At 47.6% G+C, this 25,757-nt stretch overlaps 3 protein-coding genes across 4 annotated transcripts; 2 read left to right on the top strand and 1 right to left on the bottom strand.

Annotated features, from left to right (window-relative positions):
* The first annotated feature begins 1,566 nt into the window (after positions 1–1,566).
* Positions 1,567–17,235, top strand: nrg1 (neuregulin 1). Its single transcript, XM_053410696.1, has 7 exons — positions 1,567–2,621; positions 6,369–6,507; positions 7,143–7,210; positions 12,568–12,670; positions 13,643–13,796; positions 13,880–13,986; positions 16,680–17,235. The coding sequence occupies exons 1-7, from the start codon at positions 1,922–1,924 to the stop codon at positions 17,233–17,235; spliced, it is 1,827 nt and encodes a 608-aa protein (XP_053266671.1). The 5' UTR covers positions 1,567–1,921.
* Positions 17,236–19,003: 1,768 nt separating this feature from the next.
* LOC128424776 (thyrotropin receptor-like) lies at positions 19,004–22,510 on the top strand. Its single transcript, XM_053411161.1, has 10 exons — positions 19,004–19,161; positions 19,377–19,451; positions 19,700–19,774; positions 19,911–19,985; positions 20,079–20,156; positions 20,262–20,330; positions 20,479–20,556; positions 20,697–20,885; positions 21,276–22,299; positions 22,367–22,510. The coding sequence occupies exons 1-10, from the start codon at positions 19,004–19,006 to the stop codon at positions 22,508–22,510; spliced, it is 1,965 nt and encodes a 654-aa protein (XP_053267136.1).
* Positions 22,511–23,442: 932 nt separating this feature from the next.
* On the bottom strand, positions 23,443–25,733 carry pomk (protein O-mannose kinase). Of its 2 annotated transcripts, none has more exons than XM_053411190.1 (3): positions 25,590–25,733; positions 24,640–24,915; positions 23,443–24,550 (listed from the first exon to the last, which is right to left on the bottom strand). In XM_053411190.1, exons 2-3 carry the CDS (start codon positions 24,907–24,909, stop codon positions 23,780–23,782), a joined length of 1,041 nt encoding a protein of 346 aa, XP_053267165.1. In that variant the 5' UTR covers positions 24,910–24,915; positions 25,590–25,733; the 3' UTR covers positions 23,443–23,779. The 2 variants fall into 2 exon arrangements, with proteins under 2 accessions (XP_053267165.1, XP_053267166.1); XM_053411191.1 differs by having other exon boundaries at positions 25,582–25,730.
* Between the last annotated feature and the right edge of the window lie 24 nt (positions 25,734–25,757).

The raw sequence follows: 25,757 nt of genomic DNA, 5'->3' as shown, positions 1-25,757 counted from the left end.
TGTGTATTTACCAATCATATGTCACCAGATGGTATAAATGACATCATGATGATGTCACTATGTGGCTAAATAAACACATACATGAATAATATTTATAAATAGAACCGTGTTATGTTATATGAAGTTATATTTTCTCTATTAATTAGCTTATATCCACGTGCAGTTAAACATTTATCCATTATTCAAATTTCATTAGTTTAGCCCATATTCAAAAATCACAATTTGTCTCATATTTCATTTATTTAAATGTAAAATGCTCTGTATTTAATTATTGATCTATTGATGGATTATTTGGATGTGAAACGTTCTCTTCACTGTATTGTGTATTTGTCCTCTTTGTCACTTTGTGTCGTCCGCACACTGAGACTCTGGAGGTGGATCAATATGAAGTCTCTAATTCAGGTCCTGACAGGAAGTGCTCTCACACAGGAACCATTACTGGTATTAATTCTGTCTCTGGATTGGAGAGGGTCACCACAGTGTCAATGTGCCCTGACCTCTCTGCTGATCTTCATCTTGTTTAAGCCGCGGCTCCTGTGAGCAGCTGAGCGGGGGGTTGTGGAGGTAATAGTTTTATTGGTGGACTGGGGGCTTTCAGTCCCAGTAAGAGGCAGAGTGGGGAGATCAATATCTCCAGTTTACCCCCACAGCCAAATGTGATAAGGTGAGGAACTTATTTATATCAGTTGAATGGACGTTTTCATTATCAAATTGTCTGTGTAATATTGTGGTTGTGTTGTGTTGTTGTGTTGTTGTGTTATTTTGTAGCCAGTCACCTTTAGCCTCAGGTACCCTCCAGTTGTGTCTTTGATCACGAGGACAAAACACTCGATGACGCTAAGATACACAACTGAGGTTTGTCTCTATCATCCGCTGGTTGTTGGTCACTTCTGTTCACCTTCTAGTTCTATATTCCAAAAATCATCGTGTTGTTGTGTCAATGTGTCATTGTGTTTTGTTGTGTTGTTGTGTCTTGTCTTGTTGTGTTGTTGTTTTATCACCCTAACCCTGACTGCAGATACTTGGGAAGACACAATGGCTGCGTCCTCGTGCCGGATTGTGTGTCTGCCTCTGTGGCTCCTTCCCCCTGATAAACACACACACCCGTCAGTATCAGCATAATCAATGGGGAGTGGTTGTGGGGGGGGGCGGCAGTTTACTGGCGTGTGATTGGCTGACGGGGGCTCTAATTGGATCAAGTAGGAACTTGCTGCTGCTGCGAGCTGGGATAGGGAGCCGGGACTCACCAGCAGACAGGAAGCGAGGAGGAGAGGGAGGAGAGGGAGGAAGGAGTGAGAGAGGAGGGGTGAGAGAAGGGGAGTGTCCCGTCTCCTCTGCTGCAGCCCCCTCCCTCCGCCTGCTGCTCCCTCTCATTCTCTTTCTCTCTCTTTCCCCTTACTCATCTGTTTCCCTGGCAGAGGAAGGGCACCTGCCGCTCCCTGATGATTCAGCTTTCAGCTGCTGGGAGCTCACGGACCAGACAGCATGTCCGTCCCCCTCTGCAGCGTCCGGCCCGTCCTCTGCAGCGTCCGGCCCGTCCTCTGTCCTCCAGCTGCTGCAGCTGCAGCCGGCCCATCACTACGCCTCTTCTTCACAAGTGCTCAGGTGAGTGACTCCACCTCCTCCTCGCCACAGAGCACACAACATGTCAGGACTCTGACTCTCTGGCATCTTTCTTTTTCGCTTGCAGCAGATCTGATGAATCTCTAGAGACGGATGACTGTGGTTCTGGTGAAAGAGCATGAGTAAGAAGGTTCTGCTCCAACCTCCCAATCTGTTAACAAGGTTCTCCTCCGACCCAAGATTCTGCAGCATCACGATGGAAAACGTGCCGGTGGTGCCCGGGGCCGTCGGCCGCCGCGTGACGCCCTGAGTGAGTAGTTGAGGTGTTCGGAGACTCTTCCTCCGGTGGCTGGACAGGATGACTGAGGGAATGGACGACCTCTCTGCAGGGCCGGCTCCCCCTCCTCGATCTGCCTCCCCCACCGGCTCCACTGTGGATTCTGGACAAGTCCCCAAGGAGAAACCTGAGGAGACGGAGGCAGCTGGTGCGAGCGGGGAGGAGGGCGCTGAGGGAGCTGCCGAGGGAGGCGCTGCTGGTGATGGGGAGCATCTGGGGGCTTTGGGAATTGTGGCCTTGCCAGGGACCTGCTGTGTGTGCATAGAGATGGAACAGATTAACAGTTGCCTGCACTCTGAGAAAATCTGCATCCTGCCCATCCTGGCCTGTCTGCTCAGCCTGGCCCTCTGCACCGCCGGCCTCAAGTGGGTCTTTGTGGATAAGATCTTCGAGTACGAGCCTCCCACTCACTTAGACCCGAAACGCATCGGACAGGACCCGTTCATCATATCAGTCGACCCCACGCTGGGACTGACTGTGTCCATTCCTCATTCATCGCTGTCCCCCGTGTCCCTGACCTCCGCCGACCCCGGGACACCAGGACATCCGGAGGTGTTGGTGGAGGAGATGTCCACACGAGGGCCGCACGCGCCTCGCACTCCGATAGTGACTCAGTCCGATTCCTCTGTGACGCTGAAATACAACGCTGAGCGTACCACCGTCCCAAAGCAGGCCCCCCCCTCCACACCGGAATTCAACGACATCATCTTCCCAACAATCCGTGAGTACCCAGCACATGTTCGGTGAAGCACGGGGCCTCAGACAGGAAGTGCCCCTGTGTAACCTTGGACTGCGACAAAAGACAAAAACAAGACAAAGTGATTGAGATGTTTGAGCAGTGATTGTGTTAATGTTGTGTAGCGTGAGGCAGGAGGCGTCTCTGTCAGACACGTTGTGACTTGCAGACGACCTGGAGGAGGCCGGTGACTAAGACTCTGAAATGTTTCAACACACAGAGGTGCAGGAAACAACACTTCACACATTCCTCACTGAGTCCATGTGTGGTTTCCTCTTTAAATATTAATCATCCTTAAACGACTCCACACACGACAGTGACGGATGTTGTAGAGACATGATGTCAGAGCGTATTAGCTGAAGTCCCTTCAACGTGTGCTGAACATTTCCAGCCATGAAAAAGTGAAAATCAATAAATGATGCACGACACAAAGTCCAGGCTGTGGTTCAGGCAGACTTCCTGTTCTCTGCCCGTGCTCCATTTCAAGGTCAGATCCTGCTGGAGGCTAATTGATGCCCCCCCCATCCCTCCGCCGCAGGGGGAAGCAGCCACTAAGACTGTGTCTGCCGGCGGCTCACCGCCATGACGCTGCTGCTGTAGTCACATCACTGAGATTTATGACTGTCTCTGGGTGGGCTAATTGAAGGTGACGCTGGTCGGATGGGGGGGGGGGGGGGGGGGGCTCAGTGAAGGATTAGCCTCCTCTAGTCTCTGTATCAACCGACTGACTCAGTGTTGAGTTCTGAGCTGAACTAGTCGATTAGAAATGGTTCATGTCTTCAGATGAGAAGTGAGGGATCAACGAGCAGGAACCAGAGATTGTTCTTCTGTCAGAAGAAGAAACTTCCAGAAAGATGTTGGTGGAACTCTGGGAAACCAAAACCAGTTCCCAGTGTTTCTTATTCAGTTCCTGCTCCTGGTCTTTGGGCCGGACGTGAGGAGCTTCTCCTGTGAGGCTGAACCTTCTCTGTGGGTCCGGACTCAGAGTTCAGCAGAACCTTCATGAATCAAACGAGTATCTGACGAGTTAGTTGATCACAAGTCTCAGATCCTCACCTGACACCTGAAGGGTTAATCCCCCCCCCCCGACCTGGGACCGGCTAAATTCACCCACCGTCAGGGGGGTTGGACCTGCCTCGGGCCCCCGAGCTGAGAGAGCCGTTGTCTGATTGGCTGTGTACAGGAGACCATAGCCCCCCCCCCCCCTCAGAGCACCATGCTGCCACATGTCTGCCGGGGGATTCAGGTCCGGGAGGTGTGGTTGAGCTAGTTGAAGTCTGGAATGATGTGGTTTTCGTATCATGTGCTGCGTGGGGGGGGGGGGCACTTGGCTCAGTGGGGGGGGCCCTGGTCCCTTCAGCAGGAACCATGTTCCCTTTGGAAGCTGGAGGTTCTTGACTCTTTGGACAGCAGCTCTGACTCATCACGTAATTAACCCACGATCTACTGTTTGGTTTATAACGTTAGATTTTTTAATATTTACGTTGAGTTCTGTTCTCACCTCTGTTCTTTTAAAGAAAAATACACTTACTGTACATCTCTTCAAATGATGTGTGTGACCAGCAGGGGGCGACTCCACTGGCTGCTCCTGTAGACCTACTTCTCACTTCATAACGAGTTACTGTCTCCATCTATAGTTAATACACATGATGTTCATTTGAAACCCGGGGGGGGGGGGCCCTGCAGCAGAGTTACGATATGTCTCAGTTTCTGATGAGTCAGCATCTGCAGGTTCTGACATTTCAGCTCCTCGGCCATCAACTCAAATTCTGCAAACACCACTTCCTGTCAAATCTAAATCCATCTTCTGAAGGGCGTCAGGTGCAAACAGGAAGTCGTGTGGAATGAATGAAACACGACATTACTCTGGGATTTGATGTTAATGGTGATGTTATGTTAAAAGCTCATAAAACATTCACATATATGAAAGATACTTCTGTACTCCCACAATGCATTGCAAAATTGAATAACAGAAACAAACCAAACCAGGTATAATGTCACTTTTAAAGCTGCTGATCATTTTCAGTAGTTTACACGGACTCTCGTCACATTAGCACACGGCCGACAGTCGTTATAATATTCAACACAAACAGTTTCCACTGTAGTTGAGTTGAAAGGTTAAAGTCTGACGTGAAGCCAGATGCGTCTGAAACATCTTGTTACTTCCTCATCAACGTGATGTCACAATATTGCTCATTTGCATAAGACACACCCCCTAACAAAGTCCGGAGGCCATCCTTTCTTTCACATGCTTGAAGCTGTTGACCAATCAGAGCAGACTGGGCTTTATCTGGAGGGGGGGGGGGGGGGGGGTCTTAAAGAGACAGGAGCTAAAACCAAGCGTCTGAGACAGAGGCTGAATAGAGGAGCTGCAGCAGTTCAACACATTAACACATTTTTATCAACATGAACAGAAAGTGTCTTTAATGTCGTAACCTTGTACTGGTCGGTTTATCAACAAAAACTCATTTATCATTTTAAGTGACGTTTACCAAATATGAAGGCTCCGTTTCCAAATAACCTCAAAATTCAAATTCAAATTTCTCAATTGATTATATCTTGAAACTGAAATTCTTCAGAAATCATATTCACACTTGGTTTTGTGTGTCTCTTCCTCCAGTTCTCTCCCAGTCAGGTCTTTTTTTGGGCTGCTGAAAATCCATCCTTATAAATAAATTACTGAATCAAATGAAAAATGCAAAGAATTTTACAAGCTGATGTAAAAAAAATATCAGCATGTAAAATTCTTTGCATCGTTAGTTTTATTATCTTAAAGAAGAACTGGCAACTAAATTTCCATGCCAACATTTATTCCATCTTTATTTTTGCTAGATTTTGTGACAAATGTGGATAAAAATGTGTTGATTTTTGATTCACATGTAAATAATTCAGCCTGTTCAGCCGGGAGCTGCTGTTTCCTGTCGGGGCCGAGGCAGCTTTCTGCTGCTGCAGTGCATCAGGCTTTGCCCTTGAAGACACTTGATAGAACCACTGCAGCAGCCGGGTCGCTCTGCGCAGACAGACTCCAGGTCAGTTTGAGATTCTGATCCAGAGTGAAACCCAGGCAGAAATCTGCTTTGATCCAAACACGTGTTAACGGACCAGGTTCAGGAAACTCGTGACTGGACTGTGTCACATCCCTTCACTCCTCACTCCTTCATCAGGATTCATCTGAGGTGGAGGATTGTTGCAGTGCAGGAAAGTGCTGTGTCATGCTGAGATCAGGAGGCTGCATGTTGGCAACACTCACTGCCCCCCTCCCCCCCCCCCCCCCTGCAGGCCACTGCACCTCAGTCAGGGAAAGCTCTCTGTAGTATAGGTATTACATTAGTATTACATTAGTATTACAGACTAGTGACAGCAATAGTTGCAGCAACACGACAATTTATGCATTTACAACAACACAGGAAACATTACAACAGTCAGTTCTCTCTATTTTGTGAACTACTTGTTGAAAACACGTCTGTAGCTTTAACCCGTCCAGGTGAACGTTGGTCATGAGTCTCTGTCACAGTTATTTTGTGGTTCAGGAGCGGAAAGGTTTGTGAATACTGGTAGTACTCTATTGTATATATATACGCATATATTCATATATATATATACATATCAGACCATATATTTGTATGGGCTCCCTCTAAAATCCATCGGACTCTAACCAACCTGCAGTCAGAATGTTACCAGCTGTAACGTATGAGCTTGGACCTGCTCCACTAACCCCAGTGTCGTCTGCAGCCTCCACCAGCACCACCAGTACAACCAAGACCTCCAGTCATGTGATGCGCTGCAGCGACGGCCAGAGGAACTACTGCGTGAACGGAGGAGAGTGCTTCACCCTGGAGATCACGCCCGGCAGCACCAAGTTCCTCTGCAGGTACGACACCATCATCTCGACGCTGACCTGTTATTATTAATAACTGTTGTGATGTTATTTCCTCCATGTGCTGGAAATGCTGTTTCTTAAAGCTTCCATCTTGAATCGCTGCTTCTTTCACTCGTCACAAGGTGGCGCTGATGTCTCAAATTAGCTTTTTGTTATAAGTTTCAGTATTTTAATATTGCCACATTTTGATCGTTGAAAATGTAACTGTAATACATTTTCAAGTATAACCTGGGTTGATTAAAGTTACTTGCTTTTGTAATCTGATTACTTAATCTTAATTGCATGTGATCCATTACTACCTGGTAGGTTTCAGGGCAAAGGGGTAAATCACCAGGACAGTTTGTGCCGCGGCAGATTCTGGAGTCTGGAGAGTTTCCGGGTCTTCGTGTCCTTCTCAGGAGACACGAGTCCAGAGCTCTGCATGAACGTGTCCCGGAGGCAGGAGTTGTGTGTTAGAGAATCTGTTCCCAGATGAAGAAGCTGCTCTGAGATCAGCTGTCTCCTGGATCCGGCTGTGTGTTGTGCCTGTGCTCTGGATGTCTTTGTGCGTTTGTCCATGTGTGTCCACGTCTTGTGTGTAACATGTCAGTGCTGTTTATCTCTTGTCGTTTCTACCCATCAACCAGGTGCTTGGCGGGATTCACTGGGCACCGATGTGAACGAGCTGTGCTTAAGACGGTCTCAGACCCAAAACGTATGTGAACACCACTGTATTCAATCCCACATGTCATTGCTGGTGTTTCACCCTCTCATGTTCTCTCCGAGACACTGTGGAGAGATCCATGTCCCTCCTATTGGCTGATCAAATCTGGTGAAGCAGTCGCCACGCCCCCTGAATGAGCCTGAAGGCTGTAGCTCTCTCTCCTCCGTGGAGCCGGGCGCTGAAATTTGCATGTACGTCACATGTCATCTCACTCCATCCACGCTGCCCAGAGACACGCCTCCATCTCAGGCTTGTCTGAAGGTGAAACACATGCTCCTCCCATTCATCTTCACCTCCATCTCGTCAGACAACCATAGGAGACCACTCTTTGTCCCCAGTGGTCCACTGTGTCCCAGAAGAACCAAACAGGACGAGGTGGTGGATTCTTGATGATTTTTCAGTCTCGTCTCAGAGACGTCTTCAGTTGAGACGGACTGGTTGAGAGTCCTGGATCAAGGATCAAGGCCACAAGGCGTGAGGACTCCGGGCCAGAGACAAAGAAGAAGAAGAGTTATAGAGCCGTTAAAGTTTCTTCTAGTCGAACGCCAGGTCTTTACCAAGCGTCTCTGTCCAGGAGTTCTGAGCCATGTGGGACTCTTGATGTCCCCTCGCTCACAGGTCCTAGGGACAGGACGGGTGTGCTAGCCGCGCTGCGTATGCTACGCTACGGAAAGTTAAAGGTGCACAACCAGTGAGACGAGCCACATCCACAAGCACAGTCTACACATAGTGAGCATAAACCATGATAATGAGCTCGCTGGTAACCAGTGATGTCAGTTGGCCTTTAGTCTTTTTTTCAGCCAGACCCCCCCCCCCCCCCCCCCCCCCCAGTTTCTACCAAGTCAGGTCTTTATGTCGTTCTGCTAACAGACAGGCAAACAGCACAGGAAGCATCAGAACGTGTCTCCAGGACACCAGGACTCGTCCATACGTCTCTGTGCTTATGAGCAGGTTGTCCTCACATAGGATCACATCACAGACACACACCGGACCTGAGACACAGACACACACCGGACCTGAGACACAGACACACACCGGACCTGAGACACAGACACACACCGGACCTGAGGGACATACATGCAAATTTCAGTCTGCGGCTGCGAGCGGATGGAACCTGCAGAGTTCGATGGAGGTCTTTCTCTAAAGGAAGCTTCTCGTCTGCTCTCTGTGAAATGGAGTCAGAGCTGTGAAGGTCTGAGATGATCCTGACCTCGTCTATCTGGCCCCCCCGCCAACACCAGTGATGACGGCTGTGGGTATTGCACAGCTCTTGTATGAATTAACTGGTTCTCTCTTTCTTCTTCTCTGTTTCTTTTATTTCCCACTCAGGTGTCCCAATGAATTTACTGGTGATCGCTGCCAAAACTATGTAATGGCCAGCTTCTACAGTATGTGTGCTCCTCTTCAGTCTGCTGGTCTGGGCATGTTCCCCTGACGGTTCCCCGCTGTGCTCCTGTAGCTTCCCCTTCCTCCTTAGACCTGTGGTTGATGCAGCCCTCAAACCTTCTGCATGTCCAGCTTCTCAGTGTCAGTGTCTTCAGGATGTTAGAAGTGCATGTGGGTCTGTAGAAGAAGTGGATTCAGTTTATTTACATTTCAACCAACCACACGTACACATGTTCAAACCTGAAGACTTCTTATCTCTACCTGGAGGCTTCATGTGGCCTTGTTCAAGAAGAGGAGGCCACGCCTTCTCCTCTGGTTCCAACAAGCAGTCTGTCTGTTGATCCTCAGTCTGTTGATCCTCAGTCTGTTAATCCTCAGTCTGTCTGTTGATCCTCAGTCTGTCTGTTGATCCTCAGTCTGTCTGTTGATACTCAGTCTGTCTGTTGATCCTCAGTCTGTTGCTCCTCAGTCTGTTGATCCTCAGTCTGTTGATCCTCAGTCTGTTGATCCTCAGTCTGTTGATCCTCAGTCTGTTAATCCTCAGTCTGTTGATCCTCAGTCTGTCTGTTGATCCTCAGTCTGTTGATCCTCAGTCTGTCTGTTGATCCTCAGTCTGTCTGTTGATCCTCAGTCTGTTGATCCTCAGTCTGTCTGTTGATCCTCAGTCTGTCTGTTGATCCTCAGTCTGTCTGTTGATCATCGGTCTGTTGCTCCTCAGTCTGTTGATCCTCAGTCTGTCTGTTGATCCTTAGTCTGTCTGTTGATCATCGATCTGTTGATCCTCAGTCTGTCTGTTGATCTTCAGTCTGTCTGTTGATCCTCAGTCTGTCTGCTGATCATCAGTCTGTCTGTTGATCCTCAGTCAGTCGATCCTCAGTCTGTTAATCCTCAGTCTGTCTGATGATCCTTAGTCTGTCTGTTGATCATCGGTCTGTTGATCCTCAGTCTGTTGATCCTCAGTCTGTCTGTTGATCCTCAGTCTGTTGATCCTCAGTCTGTCAGTTGATCCTCAGTCAGTTGATCCTCTGTCTGTTGATCCTCAGTCAGTTGATCCTCAGTCTGTTGATCCTCAGTCAGTCTGTTGATCTCAGTCTGTCAGTTGATCCTCTGTCTGTTGATCCTCAGTCTGTCAGTTGATCCTCAGTCAGTCTGTTGATCTCAGTCTGTCAGTTGATCCTCTGTCTGTTGATCCTCAGTCAGTCTGTTGATCCTCAGTCAGTCTGTTGATCCTCAGTCAGTTGATCCTCTGTCTGTTGATCCTCAGTCAGTTGATCCTCAGTCTGTTGATCCTCAGTCAGTCTGTTGATCTCAGTCTGTCAGTTGATCCTCTGTCTGTTGATCCTCAGTCTGTCTGTTGATCCTCAGTCAGTTGATCCTCTGTCTGTTGATCCTCAGTCAGTTGATCCTCAGTCTGTTGATCCTCAGTCAGTCTGTTGATCTCAGTCTGTCAGTTGATCCTCTGTCTGTTGATCCTCAGTCTGTCTGTTGATCCTCAGTCAGTTGATCCTCTGTCTGTTGATCCTCAGTCAGTTGATCCTCAGTCTGTTGATCCTCAGTCAATCTGTTGATCTCAGTCTGTCAGTTGATCCTCAGTCAGTCTGTTGATCTCAGTCTGTCAGTTGATCCTCAGTCAGTCTGTTGATCCTCAGTCAGTCTGTTGATCCTCAGTCAGTTGATCCTCTGTCTGTTGATTCTCAGTCGGTCTGTTGATCCTCAGTCAGTCTGTTGATCCTCAGTCAGTCTGTTGATCCTCAGTCAGTTGATCCTCTGTCTGTTGATCCTCAGTCAGTTGATCCTCAGTCTGTTGATCCTCAGTCAGTCTGTTGATCTCAGTCTGTCAGTTGATCCTCAGTCAGTCAGTTGATCCTCTGTCTGTTGATCCTCAGTCAGTTGATCCTCAGTCTGTTGATCCTCAGTCAGTCTGTCGATCTCAGTCTGTCAGTTGATCCTCAGTCAGTTGATCCTCAGTCTGTTGATCCTCTGTCTGTTGATCCTCAGTCAGTTGATCCTCTGTCTGTTGATCCTCAGTCAGTCTGTTGATCCTCAGTCTGTTGATCCTCAGTCAGTTGATCCTCTGTCTGTTGATCCTCAGTCAGTCTGTCGATCTCAGTCTGTCAGTTGATCCTCAGTCTGTTGATCCTCAGTCAGTCTGTTGATCTCAGTCTGTCAGTTGATCCTCAGTCAGTCTGTTGATCTCAGTCTGTCAGTTGATCCTCTGTCTGTTGATCGACTTCCTGTTTAGTCTTTAACACGTCTTCCAGAGTTTCTCTCACTTTCTTCACGTGTTTGATCTTCAGATGATTTTGACCCTAAACGTTGTTTTATTAATTCTCAGAATGTGTTTGATGATCATAATGAAAGTGACATGATGGGCTGGTGCATGATGTCACCGCATGTTGACACCTCACACCACCAACCACTGTTACTCTGATCTTCAAGTACTAGTACTTACAAAGTGAATGATACTGTATTCAAGTTGTTTCAGTACAAAATGTCTTAAATATTTCATTGAGTTGATATTAGTATTAGTTTTAGTATTTTCAAGGTACAGAAATAGTACAATCAACACTGACATGTCGTCTGTTGCTGTTGAATTGTATTACTTTTTTCTGTGTGTTGAAATTGTCAGTGATGATCTCAGTCTCTTTTGAAAAGCCAGCAGTGAGTTTGTTAGGATCAGATCAGTTGTGTGTTTGATGGTACACCCGCTGGACACTGACCATCTTCAGATCTTTGTGTCTGTGGTGAAGACGTCTGTGAGTCGCGGTTCAGAGGGAAACTCAGTCGATGAACATTTCCTAATAAAGTGCTCAGTGACTTGAGAGGATCTAAATCTTTGCTGCATCAGTTTGAAAGAAAAAACAAATGTGACGTCATCTGTAAAATCCAACTCTCTTTTCTGTGTCACCTCTCTGCACTGACAGAACATCTGGGAGTTGAGTTTATGGGTATGGATTGTTCCTTCCTCTTAGTTTGCAGATGTAAGATAAAACCCTTGACTAAACATGAAGGATCATAATCATTCACCTTATATATATATATGTGTGTGTATGTACATGTATACAAACACACATTTATATGTGTGTTTGTATACATGTAGTCAGCGCCTCAGCTCCCCCTCCCTGCTCGTCCTGTTGTGACCAGTGTTCAGCATGAAACTGTCGAGCAGCATCACTGTCCTCCTCCATCTCCTGTCCTCTCCTGTCCTCTCCTTCCTGTGTCCTCCTGCACCAGACGTCTCCAGCTCTTCTCCCTTCTTCCTGTTCTGCACTCATCACACTGAGGGCAGCCTCATCTTATATCTATACATCTTATATCTTATATAAAATGTCCTGACGTCAGTATATTAGCTTTGTCAGTAAACCAGTCTCATGAACCTGTGGACTGGTTTCTAGGTGCTGTTCAAAAACTCTATGCTTTTTTCAAAATTGCAATATGATATGAAATATGCAAATACGCTTCCTCCTTTATTTTTCTCAAATTATATTTAGTCAGTGTTTCTTTCCTCTAGTGTGATAGAAAGTTTGTTTTGTGAATGTTAAAGTTCTGCAAAGTTAAAAAGCCAAAGTTCTGTGGTAAAGGAAACTCTGAGGCTGCAGAAGCTCAGAAGAATCACCGTGTTAATGTCAAGAGACTTTCCAGGGTCCAGCTGCATTGTGGGAAATGTAGGATCCAGTGTTTTCTAAGCTCCACCCACCAAAGTCAGAGTCTGCTGCTTCGATTCGACCTCTGAATCGTAAAAGTGTGAGAGTCGGTGGAGTTCAGCCTGAGGACCAATCAGAGCAGAGCAGGAAGCGCACTGTGATAGTCACTGTGTTCGGCCGGGGGGGGGGGGGGGGGTACCCAGCGTTAGACTCTCATCAACAGTGACAGAACCCTTTCTCATGTTGTGGGTTGATGGTTGGAATGGTTTGTGTGTGTGTGTGAGACGATGTTTTAAGATGGACTGTCCTCTCTTTCAGAAGCTGAGGAGCTGTATCAGAAACGTATTTTAACAATATCAGGAATCTGCATTGCACTCCTAGTCGTTGGAATCATGTGTGTGGTTGCCTACTGCAAAACAAAGTAATTCAAGTCACATTTTTACATCTGATTCATAACTTAAAGTTACTCATCCTGATTTTATTATAATGTTCAGTAGTGCCCCCAAAAGACCCGACTGTGAACTGTGAAGACACCAGAGAGCAGAGGAAGCCTCTGAGCCGCAGGGAGACATGAGTCTTACCTGGACTCGTTCACACCTGATGATGAGGTTCAGACCTTCACACAGTTCAGTCTGAACCTCATCATCAGGTGTGAACGGTTCCTCAGAGCAGAGGAGGAGTTCTGGGTCTGGAGCGAACTGAACCATGGTTCTTTAGGACTTTAGGACCCATCGCAGGAAGCAGAGACAGCATTAAAAAGTGGAAGATTAGACTCCGCCCACGTAGGTGATGACGACAGGACGTACGTTTGTCAGACAAAATTCTTTAGTCCCTAAATTACATCGTGAAACCAGAACTAACAGATCAAAGGAAACATGGAACAAACACAGATCTGAGTTCATTAATAATCACTCAGCAGAACTGTGAACTAGTTTTAAATGTTTTAAAGTTTCTTGGCTTTAACATCAGATGTGATGGGACGTAGTTCAGTGTCGGTTACTATGAATGACTTTACAGCTGAAACCATCTTTACATGAGAAGGTTCCATTCGGGTCAAAGGGTGAAGCTGGTGAAGCTGGTGATGCTGGTGAAGCTGGTGAAGCTGGTGAAGCTGGTGAAAACTGTGGAACCAGGATTTCATCTCCAGATCAGAAAGTTAGACAAAGACATAAAGTTTGACATCGTCTGCATAGAACTGACCAACGCTAGTTTGGGGACACTATTGGACACATTAACAATATCATGAAGTGCATAATTACCTCAATAAGTAAAAAATATGAATGACCATTACTACAGTCAAGCCATAATAAGACTAGATGCACTTTGGGGTAAATGTGTGTGTTTGGAACTCGGCCCTAAGATGTTCTGTCCGGTTCTGTTTCTCCACAAACAGGAAGCAGAGGAAGAAGCTCCACGACCGTCTGAGGCAGAGTCTGAGGAATCAGAGGAACAACAACACCAACGCTGGAACTGGTTCCAACTCTGCGACCTCAGCCCGAGCACGTCGGATTTCTAACTTGCCTCTTCACGATTTGCAGCTCACCAACGTATGTGGCTACTCGTTCAGGTCAAATACAAAAGGCTGTGGAATCTCCAGATTCATGAGCTGTGGGTTTCTGCTCCTCTGTAGAAATGTAACGGGACGACTCCGCAGCCTTCAGCCGAGAGGGCGTCCGAGACGACCTTCTCCCCGAGCAAACAGGAAGCCACAACTCTCTCCCACGTCTCCAGCCAGAGGTGAGGAAGCAATTCGTCAGGATTCGTCAAATCCGAACTGAAACCTCTTTCAGATTTGATTTGAACTGATATTTTCCCCTTAATTAAAAGAAACTTGATCCACACGACCTTTGTTCCAGTGACTTAAAACACTGGAATCTAGGAAACAGATGATTTAGCTAAATATTGTTACTGTAAACAGAGTGTAGCTGAGTTGAGATCAGCTGGTGTTGGTCTCACGTTCACATGGAACAGGAAGTGTACGACTCTGAGCTCCAGCCTCTTTGAGTTGAGTGAAGTAGTGATGACAAACTATTGTCTTACATTGAAGGTTCAGTGTGCAGGATTCAGTGACACCTAGTGGTGAGGTTGTAGATTGCAGCCAGCTCCCCTCACCCCTCGGTGCAGCCAGTGTTGGTTTGTCCAATCAGAGACCCCGTAGGAACATGGTGATGGAACATTACGTCTCATTGGAAGGTAACAAACACCGTGATTCTCAGTTTCAGGTGATAATATTGAAAAGATAATAAATATTATAATACTAATGACTGGACCTTTAACAGCTTCATACGCTTGTGTTTTTAAACTTGGTGACCTGGTACTTCTACACATTAAAACAGATGATGTGTAAAGATTATATTTCTTTTCACAATTTCAGAACATATAGTACTATTAGAAATAATAAACATGTTTTATACATTTTATGTGTAAAATATAATATGTTGTTTTTTACAATAATTCATAGAATTGTATTACTGGTATCACTGAGGCTCTGAACCTCTTCCTTCTGAGCGTGTTCCTTCTCTTTCCCATGGTTCCATCCTCTCAAGCTCACGTGTCATTGGTTGTTGGAACGACGCCCGTTGTTAGAAATAGATCACGACACGTTTGTCCTTGAGCTGTGATGGAAGAGAGCGCCACACAGTGGACATAGTTGGGTCTGACATGATGATACTGTGGATGATTGAGTTATTGATCAGAAGGATTGAAGGAAGTGAACTGTGTTGATGTGAAGACAACGGTGTCTTTACTAATTAGAACGATAATAATTCACAGATTTTCTATTTTATGTTTTTGCTCGTCAGATTTGTGTTTGTTGTACGTTTAGTGTGTTTGTTGTATCAAGGAGGTTGTGCAGAGGGGAGCGGTCCTGCAACACATCCAACCCCCCCCCCTCATGTTAGCACATGGGACCAAACTAAAGAATCAAAGTAGACGTTAAGTAAATGTTTGTAAAGATGTTTCTGTGGTTTCAGCTCGTTCTTCTCTCTGATGTTTGTTCAAGTTTCTGATCAGTTTGGTTTGAATCAGTTATGTGATGATATGAAAACAGGCTGGGACGTGATGATTGACAGGTGAGGCTGACTCCACGTCCCACGATCCCTTCTGAACAGACTCTGACTGCAAATGACATCATCACCACAAGATGAGATCTTTGAGCTTCATGTCGACAGGAAGTGATGACGTGTGGTCGTCTTTACTTCCTGTTTTGTCCACTTTCATACGTCAGGCTCAACATTTACTTCCTGAACTGAACGTAGCTCCAGTTTTTGAATATAAATATTTAAGTGCTGCTGAGGGAATCTTACTTCGAGCCGCGTTATATATTTATGTGGTCGAGGTCCAGAGTCTGCAGCCTGTCCCCATGTAAACGCCCCCCCCCCCCCCATGTCTCCGCAGCTGGAGTAATGACTGCAGCGCCACGGTTCTGTCTGACACTGAGTCTGTCTCGGTGATGTCATTGGCGGAGAAGAGCCCCAGTGCCACGCGGGGGGGGGCGGGGGCGCCTGAACGCGACCGGTGGCACCGGAGACTTAAGTGCTCGTTCAAAGATCCACCGAGACAAACTCAACTCCGACAGCGACCGGTCGTAACGCGCCAGGTAACCGGAGAATGATCTGATCTGTGAACACATAGAACAGTGAGAATAGAGTGGATCTGAATTCACAGCTGGAGGAAATACTTCATATCTATTCATGATGCTGTATCTCTGGTAACTACTGATCAGGACAAAATCACAACCTAAAACACAGACTGTAAATAAAGATGGACGACATGACAGCTCCCAACAGTAAAGCCAAGGCAGCTCAATCGCCCCCTGGTGGCTGGCTGACAACAGGTCACGATACTCCTTCATGTTACATGTTAAAGAAAGTGGGAGGAAGTGGATACTGATTTTCCTTTTTCACAGTCTATGACCTAAACATCTAATAAATCATCAGGGAGATGAAATCTGTAAATGAAAAAGAAATGAATCCCCTGCTCATGATGAATATCGCTCACTTCAACAAATCACTGCTCCACCACAAACCTCAGTGACAAGCACCCGGAGCCGAGGTCGATTCCCTGAGACGAGTCAGGTGATGACGTGGTCACAGAGACCAGGAGGCGGAGCAGCAGCTGGTGGAGTCACTGGGTTGAACGTCTTCAGCTCCACTGATACAAGGAGCAAAGATCTGAGGTCAAAACGTAGGGTTCCTCTGGCCTTGGGGGGGGGGGGGTTCTGGAAACTCAGAGAAGTGACTTAAATACACAGGTAAAACCTAAAGTGTAAATAAAGATGGACGACGCGACTCTACATCCTCCCATCGGACAAACATGAAGAGAAAATAAGTCTTTAATAGGGCGGGGCTTATTAATGAACATCAAAGTTCAGATGTGGAACCGGAGCTTTGTTAATATAAGTGTGTTGATGTGCTTGTTGTGTGTTGTAGGTTTGTGCCTCTGGTGACCTCTCCTGTGACCCCGGGGTCTCCTCCGTCAGAGATGTCCGCCCCCCTGTCCAGCCTGGCCATCTCCAACCCCTCCGTGGCCCTGAGCCCCTCTGGTGAGGAGGAGCGCCCCCTGCTGTTGTCCCGTCAGCCACACAAGAGCCGGGACGAGCAGAAGAGGTCGTCTGCTCACTACAACCACGGTCACATGGCTCACAGTTTACCGCCCAGCCCGCTGTTCCCCCCGGAGGACGTTCAGTGTGACACCCCCGAGCAGACGCCCTCGGCCTCACCTGAGGTCCTCCACACAAACAACAACGTCAGTGACTGCAGCAGCAAAGCAGGAGGAGTCCTTAATGGTCCCGTGCTGCGTGACGTGGAGTCCAGGGGCGACCAGGTGTCGGCTGAGGGGCCTCAGGGGGAACCCGCGCCCTTCCTCACCACAGAGCGAGCTACGGCCCTGCTGCTCCGAGCTGCCGCCAGCAGCAGGACTAACTCGGCCTCGTGTCACGACCACGAGCAGCTGGAGTCCAGCCGACCTGATCCCGTCGCTGTGTGAGGATCACTGCTGCAAGTCTTTGGTGTGGAGCAGAAGAAGAAACTGTTACGATTAAACCTTTATTTTCTATAAATTATTTGCTGTGTAAAGACTTTAAAGATAAACGAGAAATGAAACTTTTATTTTAGAGAAGTAGCGAATAAAGAGTTTTATAAATACAATGTACAAAGGTGTTGATGTCTTGTAGGTAAAGTGCCATACACGAGTATGTAGCGACGGTAGATCAGTGCAGAAAAATATCAACGGTGCCTTTCTGTTTGAAACGCTTTAGAAACTGCATCAGAGCAAACTGGGCCATATACTCACCGTCTTAATCTTCCAGTTAACATGTGAGAGTGAAGATGAGAAACTCGCTGGCTGCCTTTAACGTCCTGCAGGTCAACGTGCACTGATTTGAATCGTATGCTTTCCAGGTGCATGCTACTGCTGCTGGTGACGCGCCTGTAGGTGGCGTCCTCTGCAGCCGTCAGTCACCTGAGGACATTTCACTGAAACACTGGACTTCAACGCCTGGACTCAAGTCGATGAACAAATGATGAATGAGAGGATGTTTGTGTTCATCACTGGACTTTAGACAAACACATCCCGCTGGGGGGGGGAAACGTCTGGCTCTTTAATGTTTCTAATGTTTCCACTGATGAGCAGAGATGATTCATTTAAAAGAAAAAAGATTCCTGGTTTTTCACCTTTTCCCATGAAGCTTTAATTCACCTCTCTCTAACACGTCTTCACAAGCGTTGCATGAAAACAAACAGAGAAAAAGAATCAGACATAAATCCTTCAAATCATTTGAAAGGCACGTTAATCATGCAAACGACATAAAGAAGTCCACCAGCATTTGTTTTTCCTCAGACAGAAACTCTCTCGTTATTCTTCACGTGTCACTGATCACATCTTTAATCATGAATATTCACTGACTGGTGCATTCTGGGGATTAAGGAAAAGGCTTCATATTTACACGATGCTTTAATTTGTGCAGTCGTGGATTGTGTGCATTCATTTCTCATTGTGTGTTTTCACTGTCGTTAAAATCTGCCAAAGTCTGTCAGCACATCATGAAGCGAGAAGTAAGCACGACGCTCTGTAAGTAACGTAGAATCTGCAGTGAACACGTAGACGAGCTGCCCCAGGATCCAGAGAAGTACTAACCACGGCCATACTTCTGTGTTTTACATTAACACTGTAAGATACATGTATTTACCTGTTCACATGGTCATTAGAGCCGAGTAGAAGATTTAAAGTGTCACATTTGGTCACTTGTGTGTAACATGACCCACAATGCTTTGCTTTTAGATGTAGGAGTGTGTTGAAATGATGTAAATACACCATGAAAACCTTCAGCGCTGTGGTTTCTTATTAAATATTCAATCAGCTCTGTGCTTTGAGTCTTAATCTTTCTGATCACTGAGCCACTGAGTTTCTAAAGACTCTTCATTCCCTTTCACATTCCATCACACAGAACCTTTAACACAGAATTACATGAACATCCGTGTTTTCATTTATTATTATTGTTCAGTGTGTGAGAACCAACGTCTGAGTCAGAGTCTCAGTTCCTGGATCTTCTCCTGCAGCCTCCTGGTGAACCGCTGGTGACCTGTCAGAGTCCATGTGAGAACACATTGTTTACCTGTTTTATTTTGAAGGTCCCAACCAGAAGTGGCAGCTTGTTAAATCAGATCCCTCTTCGCCAAACTCTTCCTCCTCCTCCTCCTCCTCCTCCTCCTCCTCCTCCTCTGTCTCTGTTCAGCATCAAATCTCTGCTCTGACCATGAATCTGAGTCTCCTGTCCGTCCTCTCCGTCCTCGTCCAGCTGTGTCTGTCGGTGGACCCCTGTCCAGCAGCGTGCCGGTGTGACTGGGACGTCCTCAGTGTGTCCTGTGTGGGAGCTGAGCTGTGGCCTGGTTTCCACTCCAGCACTCAGGAGGTGTAAGTGAAGCTGCTGCTCCGAGTCCGCCCTCGGCTCCTGAAGCTCCAGTCTGAGATGTGCTTGTGTTTCAGGTGGCTCGTTGGATCCAGACTTTCCTCTGTTCCTCAGAACGCCTTCGTCCACCTGCTCAACATCTCTCACATGTAAGACTCTCTGAGCTTCACACTGGGACCTGATCCCAGAACTGTCTCTATGTTGTGCCTTGTGTTTCCAGATACATCTCTGAGGACGATTCGTTAAGACGCCTTGAGAGACATTCTTTCCACAACCTGTCCAGACTCACACACATGTAAGTAACAGTTCTATTAAAGCACCACTGTGTCACTTTGTGTGAGCAACAGCGCCCCCTGCGGCCACACATGCTGATTAACTCTATATATCTAATTAAAGTAGTAGGTTCTAGAAGCAAGTTTGTGGAAAATTATACTGACTGCAAATCTGGGGGAACATGTGGCTGAACAGCAAGTATAACAGGCAAGTGTGTGTGTCTGTGTGTGTGTGTGTATATGTGTGTGTGTGTGTGTGAATGTCCAACAGACAACTAACTGGCATCAGAACTCTGTCGTTCATCCACCAGGAGGCGTTTAAGAATCTTCCTAATCTAACGTACCTGTAAGTCAATGTGATTTCCTTGCTTGTAGATGTTTTATATAAGGACAGATACAGTGTGTGCATAACCACAAAGTGTGTGTCTAACCACAAAGTGTGTGTCTAACCAGTGTGATCTGTGTGATTTGTGTGGACGCAGTGGGATCAGTAACACAGGCCTCACCTCGTTTCCTACACTTCATCATATTCAGTCCTGTCAAGAGGATTTTATTCTGTAAGTTTTAAAAGTTCTTTAAAGTTCTTTGAAGCTGAAATATGTGAATGTTTAACTGGTGTAAATCCTGTGATGTTGGTGTGTGGTTCCCAGGGAGATAGTGGAGAACATGTTCATACAAACCATTCCTGCTAATTCCTTCACTGGGATCAGTGACAACGCTCTGACCGTGTGAGTTCAGCTCCAGGTTTTATCCGTCAGTCATAAGTTGTATGAGCGTCTGTAGATTTAGATGTGATGTGTTTTGTGACATCACGTCTGCTCCTCTGGTTCCAGCCTGTTGAACAGTAACGGGGTGAAGGAGATCCAGAGCTACGCCTTCAACGGGAGCAGGCTGGAGGAAGTGTGGGTCTATTAGAGTCTTAACGAGGAACTCACCTCTTGTTGATATTTCTAATTGGCTGGCAGGTTGATTTGAAGGTTTTGATGAAGTTTCATTGGATGATTAGATCAGTACTGATGTGAAAGGCTGAGATCTTTGTCCCTCCTTCAGGTACCTTCACAGGAATGTGGATTTGGAACAAATCGATGAATTTGCCTTTTACGGTGTCATTCACGGCCCAACTCACCTGTGAGTCAAAACAAGTGCTGAGAGGAAACCAGTAAATGTTACTGGTGTTTTCTTAAGTCACAAAGTATTCTTCATTAAACAGTGGCTTTATTTTGAAAAAGCTTGATGCCTGATGAATGGATGTGAACTCTTTGTGTCAGGGACCTTTCAGAAACCCAGGTTCGCTCTCTGCCTTCGAGAGGCCTGCAGACCATTGAAAAGCTCCGGGCTGAGAACACTTGGGCTCTTAAAGTGCTGCCCCCCCCCAGCGTCTTTCTGCATCTGCAGAGCGCCGAGCTGACTTTCCCCAGCCACTGCTGCGGCCTGCAACTGCTGAAGAGATGGAGGGGGTGAGACGGAGAAAAGAAAGTGTTGGGAAACTTCTCCTTCTGTGTTTGCTTCCCTCCTGAGTTCGTCCTTTAGATTCCAGACGAGCCTCAGCTCCACTGGGGGATGTGAACACCCGCTCTTCAGCTGGGGAAGCTTCAATCGGTTTCTATCTTTATTGAAAAACTAACTCAGTTCTGTTTTATGATATATATAATGATATGGATATCAAAAGGAGGAAGAGCAGGGTGAAACATAACCTGGGGATAAATTACTGTGATGAAGGTCTGATGACACTTTAATAATAATTAAAATCCATTTCATTGAAATGTAAAATGAACTTCACATTTCACCTGATCTACTTTATGTTGAGGATAATCTTTGCTCTGAATCAGATCTGTTCTGTTGTCCAGACACACGGAGGCGGTCTTCTGTAACCTGACCCGCGGCGCTCTGGAGAAGCTGCAGGAGTCTTCAGCCGCTCTGCCTCAGGACCTTCTGGGTCATTACTACGACGCCCCCACGTGTGCCACCCCCCCGCCTCAAGCCGACGGCGTGTTCTACGTGGAGTTGGCGACGCAGCGTCTCACGGACGGGTTCGACTTCTCGCTGTGTAACGAGCTTCACGCAGAGGTTGGCGGCCCCCTGTGCACGCCCCTGCCCGACGCCCTGAACCCCTGTGAGGACGTGATGAGTCAGGGGTTCCTCAGGGTGCTGGTGTGGCTGGTCAGTCTTTTGGCCATCTCAGCGAACCTCCTGGTGATCTTCATCCTGCTGAGCAGCCGACAGAAGCTGTCCGTCACCCGGTTCCTCATGGGTCACCTGGCGTTTGCAGACTTCTGTATGGGGACGTACCTGCTGCTCATCGCCTCCGTCGACCTCTACACTCACTCCCATTACTACCACTATGCCATCGCCTGGCAAACAGGAAGTGGCTGTAGCCTAGCAGGGGCCTTATCCTTGTTTGCCAGTGAGCTGTCCGTGTACACGTTAACTTTAATCAGCCTTCAGCGCTGGCACGCCATCTTCTTCGCCATGAGGCCAGACAGGAGGATGAGGCTACGCCACGCGGCCGTCCTGATGCTCGCCGGCTGGCTGCTGTGCCTGATCCTCGCTCTGCTTCCTCTCGTGGGCGTGAGCAGTTACCAGAGGGTGAGCATCTGTTTACCGATGGACACGGAGACGCTGGCTGCTCAGGCCTACGTGGTCTCCGTCCTGATGATTAACGTCACAGCGTTTGTGGTGGTCTGCTTGTGTTACCTCCACATCTACTGTATGGTGCACAACCCCCAGCACCAGTCCAGCAGGTGCGACACCAGCATGGCCAAACGCATGGCCGTCCTCATCTTCACCAGCTTCCTGTGTTTGGCTCCCATTTGCTTTTACGGTTTGTCTGCAGCTTTCCAGCGACCACTGATGACCGTCACCGATTCCAAGGTGAGACTCGAATTATCCAGATTTCTGAGTGAGAAGAGTTAAAGTCTGATTCCTGTTTCCTCCTCAGGTGCTGCTGGTTCTTTTCTACCCTCTCAACTCTTGTGCTCACCCGTTTTTATACGTTATCCTGACAAAAGCCTTTCACCGAGACATCCTGGTGCTGCTGAGCCGAATGGGACTGTGGAGTCAGTGGAGAGCACATCTCTACTGAGGAGTCCCCCCCCCCCCCCCACGTCCCAGAACAAGGGCTCGGGACTCACCAGGCTGCCAGACACTGCCTGTCAATGGGATCACTCTTTTCATGTGGTTGTAGATTTTAGGAGCAACATTTTCTCTCCTATATAAAGGAAACTTTAAATGTCATTAATCTCCATTATTGGATTCCCTGTTGCTTATCAGAAAACTTTGAGTTAAAGAGTAATGCTGACCTGTAGATCAGCTAGCAAGACCTAGAGGGCGCTGTCCCTCAGTCAAAGTTACATAGTGTTGCAGGTGAACACAAAGCATCAGTAACACTTCCTGTCAGTAACACTTCCTGTCAGTAGCACTTCCTGTCAGTAACACTTCCTGTCACTAACACTTCCGGTCAGTAACACTTCCTGTCAGTAACGCTTCCTGTGTGTTACACTTCCTGTCAGTTACACTTCCTGTCAGTAACGCTTCCTGTCAGTAACGCTTCCTGTGAGTTACGCTTCCTGTCAGTAACACTTCCTGTCAGTAGTACTTCTTGTCAGTAACACTTCCTGTCAGTAGCGCTTCCTGTCGCTAACGCTTCCTGTCAGTAACGCTTCCTGTCAGTTACACTTCCTGTCAGTTACACTTCATGTCAGTTACACTTCCTGTCAGTTACACTTCATGTCAGTTACACTTCCTGTCAGTTACACTTCCTGTCAGTAACGCTTCCTGTAAGTAACACTTCCTGTCAGTTACACTTCCTGTCAGTTACACTTCCTGTCACTAACACTTCCTGTCAGTTACACTTCCTGTCAGTTACACTTCCTGTCAGTTACACTTCCTGTCAGTTACACTTCCTGTCAGTAGCACTTGCACCTCGTCGTCGTTCAGGATTTTGAGTTACTAACCAATCAGAGGAGACGATGTGTTTGTTTACTGATCAGGAGACTTGTGTGGACAAAGGTCATATTAGCTCTAAACAAAAGATGTATTGTACAGATAGTGTGATGACATCACTTGTGAAAACAGTAACACAATCCAATGTGTCCTGATAAAAAATAAAAGATTTTTTGAAGTAACAAAACAGTTTTTATTTAAACTGCAACACGGTCGAACTGTAGCTTGAACGTTGGTTGTGTGTCAGTGGTTGAGTTGTGAGTCTGATGCTGAGTGGAAGATGATTCACTGAGTCCTGAGGGTCAGACGACGTCTCAGGGACGAAATCTCATCAAAGACACAGAAACGTTGAGACCGTGTGGGTCAGAACCTGTAGAAGGTCGTGGAGCTGATCTCCAGAGGGATTCTTCTACAGCATGTCTCGGACTCCAGCAGCGTCTCGGACCATGCTGCTGTAGACGGACCTGTACACCTTCAAAACGTCCTGAGCTGAGGGCCGCAGCCGGGCGTCCCTCTTCTTACACTCCTCGTGGATCTGAAAAAGATGGAAGTGGACTAAATCTCCTCCGGGAACTCTCCCCATCAGGAACCACGTCACGTCCGGGATCTTCCAGATATCCGTCTTCTCGTCGTACCCGGGCATGAGCTCGTCTGAAAACGGCTTCCCCTCGTTCGCGAAAGGCCAAAGCTGCTCCGGAGCCACGAAGTCCCCTGTGAGCTCTCTGTGGCCACATCTCACCAACCTGCCTCGGGACTGGTCCACCTCGGGCAGCGCGTCCAGATCGTTGACCACCAGGTGGAAGTCGCTCGTCAGCAGCAGCTGGGAGAGCGTTTTCTCGAGGCTGTTGGAGTCGCACATGACCCTCCGCCCGGCCGGGCTGCTGTGGAGGTAATGGAGGATGGAGACGTAGTCCGTGGCCAGCCTCAGTCGTGTTTGCCACGTGTTGTGTTGCTGGTGCTGCTCTTGTGCAAAAACAGCATCCAAGTTGAGCAAGGAGCCGAGCGGTTGGTGCTCTGTGACCAGGGTGTGGTCTTCAAGGCAAAATCCCACCAACTGCACCACCTGGGGGCCCTGCAGAGCCTGGAGCATGGACAGGCCATGGAGGAAATCCTCCAGGTAGTCCAGAGAGGACAGTTTGGACAGCGCCACCTTCTGGGCTCTCCACTCAGCCAGAAAGACCTGAGGACAGCAGAGAGGACGAGGAGGTTAGTGAGTGGAGAGATGAAGCTGCTCTATAACATGAAAATCATTTTAAGAAGAGCCTCTACCTTCTTCACAGCTCCCTGGCCAATCAGCTTCAGCTTGCGGACCTCTGCTCTTATCTGTGAACACTGGAGCCACGGGGTGCAGTTCTTCATCAGCACCATCTTAAAGTGTCGAGGCAAGCAGCCTCCACGGGGGGGCGCCAGCAGTTCATCGGTCTGATACACTGACTCCAGATAAAGGTAGATCAGGACGTTGCTGATGAGCAAGGCAGCGAGGCACACAGCCGCCACTGGAACGCCGTGGGAGAGGGTTCGACTGCTGCTGCGCCCCATGATGCTCTGCACGGGAAATCAAAGCAAAGGTGTCAGAGTACGAGAAGAAGAAGTACAGCCGAGAACATGGAGGAGGAACTTAAAGCTCCACTGTGTAACCTCCATAGAACAACAGCGCCCTCTGCAGACACACACAGGGATCCTTCTTAGTAGTATTATCGTAGTATCAATCTTTTAACATACATTTTTAGATATTTTCTATAGTGTCACTAAAGTTGGTCGCTGATGATACAGACTAATCAGCCAATCAGAGCGCAGGACCGGGTGAAGGTTCACGTGGTCGTGAGGAGCGCCTGTTGTTCACCGCACACGACTGTACGAACTCTCGAGTCCTGATCACAACACAAGAAGCTAGAACAGTCACATCGTTTCCTGAGGGAGGAGGTGTTCACGTGTGGCCGCAGGGGGCGCTGCAGCTCAGCTACACACGTGCTGTTCTTCTAAATACACACATAAAGAGAACTGAACAGTTCCTCTTGAGAAACACGGAGAGAATACAAACGTCCCAGCACGTGACACAGCTGCAACCGCTGCATCGCTTTGATCAGAGGAAGAAGATCAAAGGCTGCTAACTTCTCTTGCAAGTCTCGTCTGATGTTCGCCGCGCGAGCCATGAAACTACCGCCAAACACCGACACAGCACAAACACGTGACGTCATCAGAGACACTCACCGACGTACCTGTGCAGCCACCGGTTCACATGGCAACGACACCCGGAGACACCGTGTCACAACACCTGTCCTCTGCTAGCATCAGGTTAGCATGGTCTCCGTTAGCCTCCGGAACTACAACACAACATCCGGTGACCTCTTACACAATAAAAGCTCGGGTAAGAGGAGCCGAACAAG

This window comes from Pleuronectes platessa, chromosome 19, assembly GCF_947347685.1.
Source record: "Pleuronectes platessa chromosome 19, fPlePla1.1, whole genome shotgun sequence".
In the NCBI taxonomy this organism is placed as follows: Eukaryota; Metazoa; Chordata; class Actinopteri; order Pleuronectiformes; family Pleuronectidae; genus Pleuronectes; species Pleuronectes platessa.
Note: the sequence above shows the minus strand (reverse complement) of the source record. Positions and strands in the feature narration are given on the sequence as shown.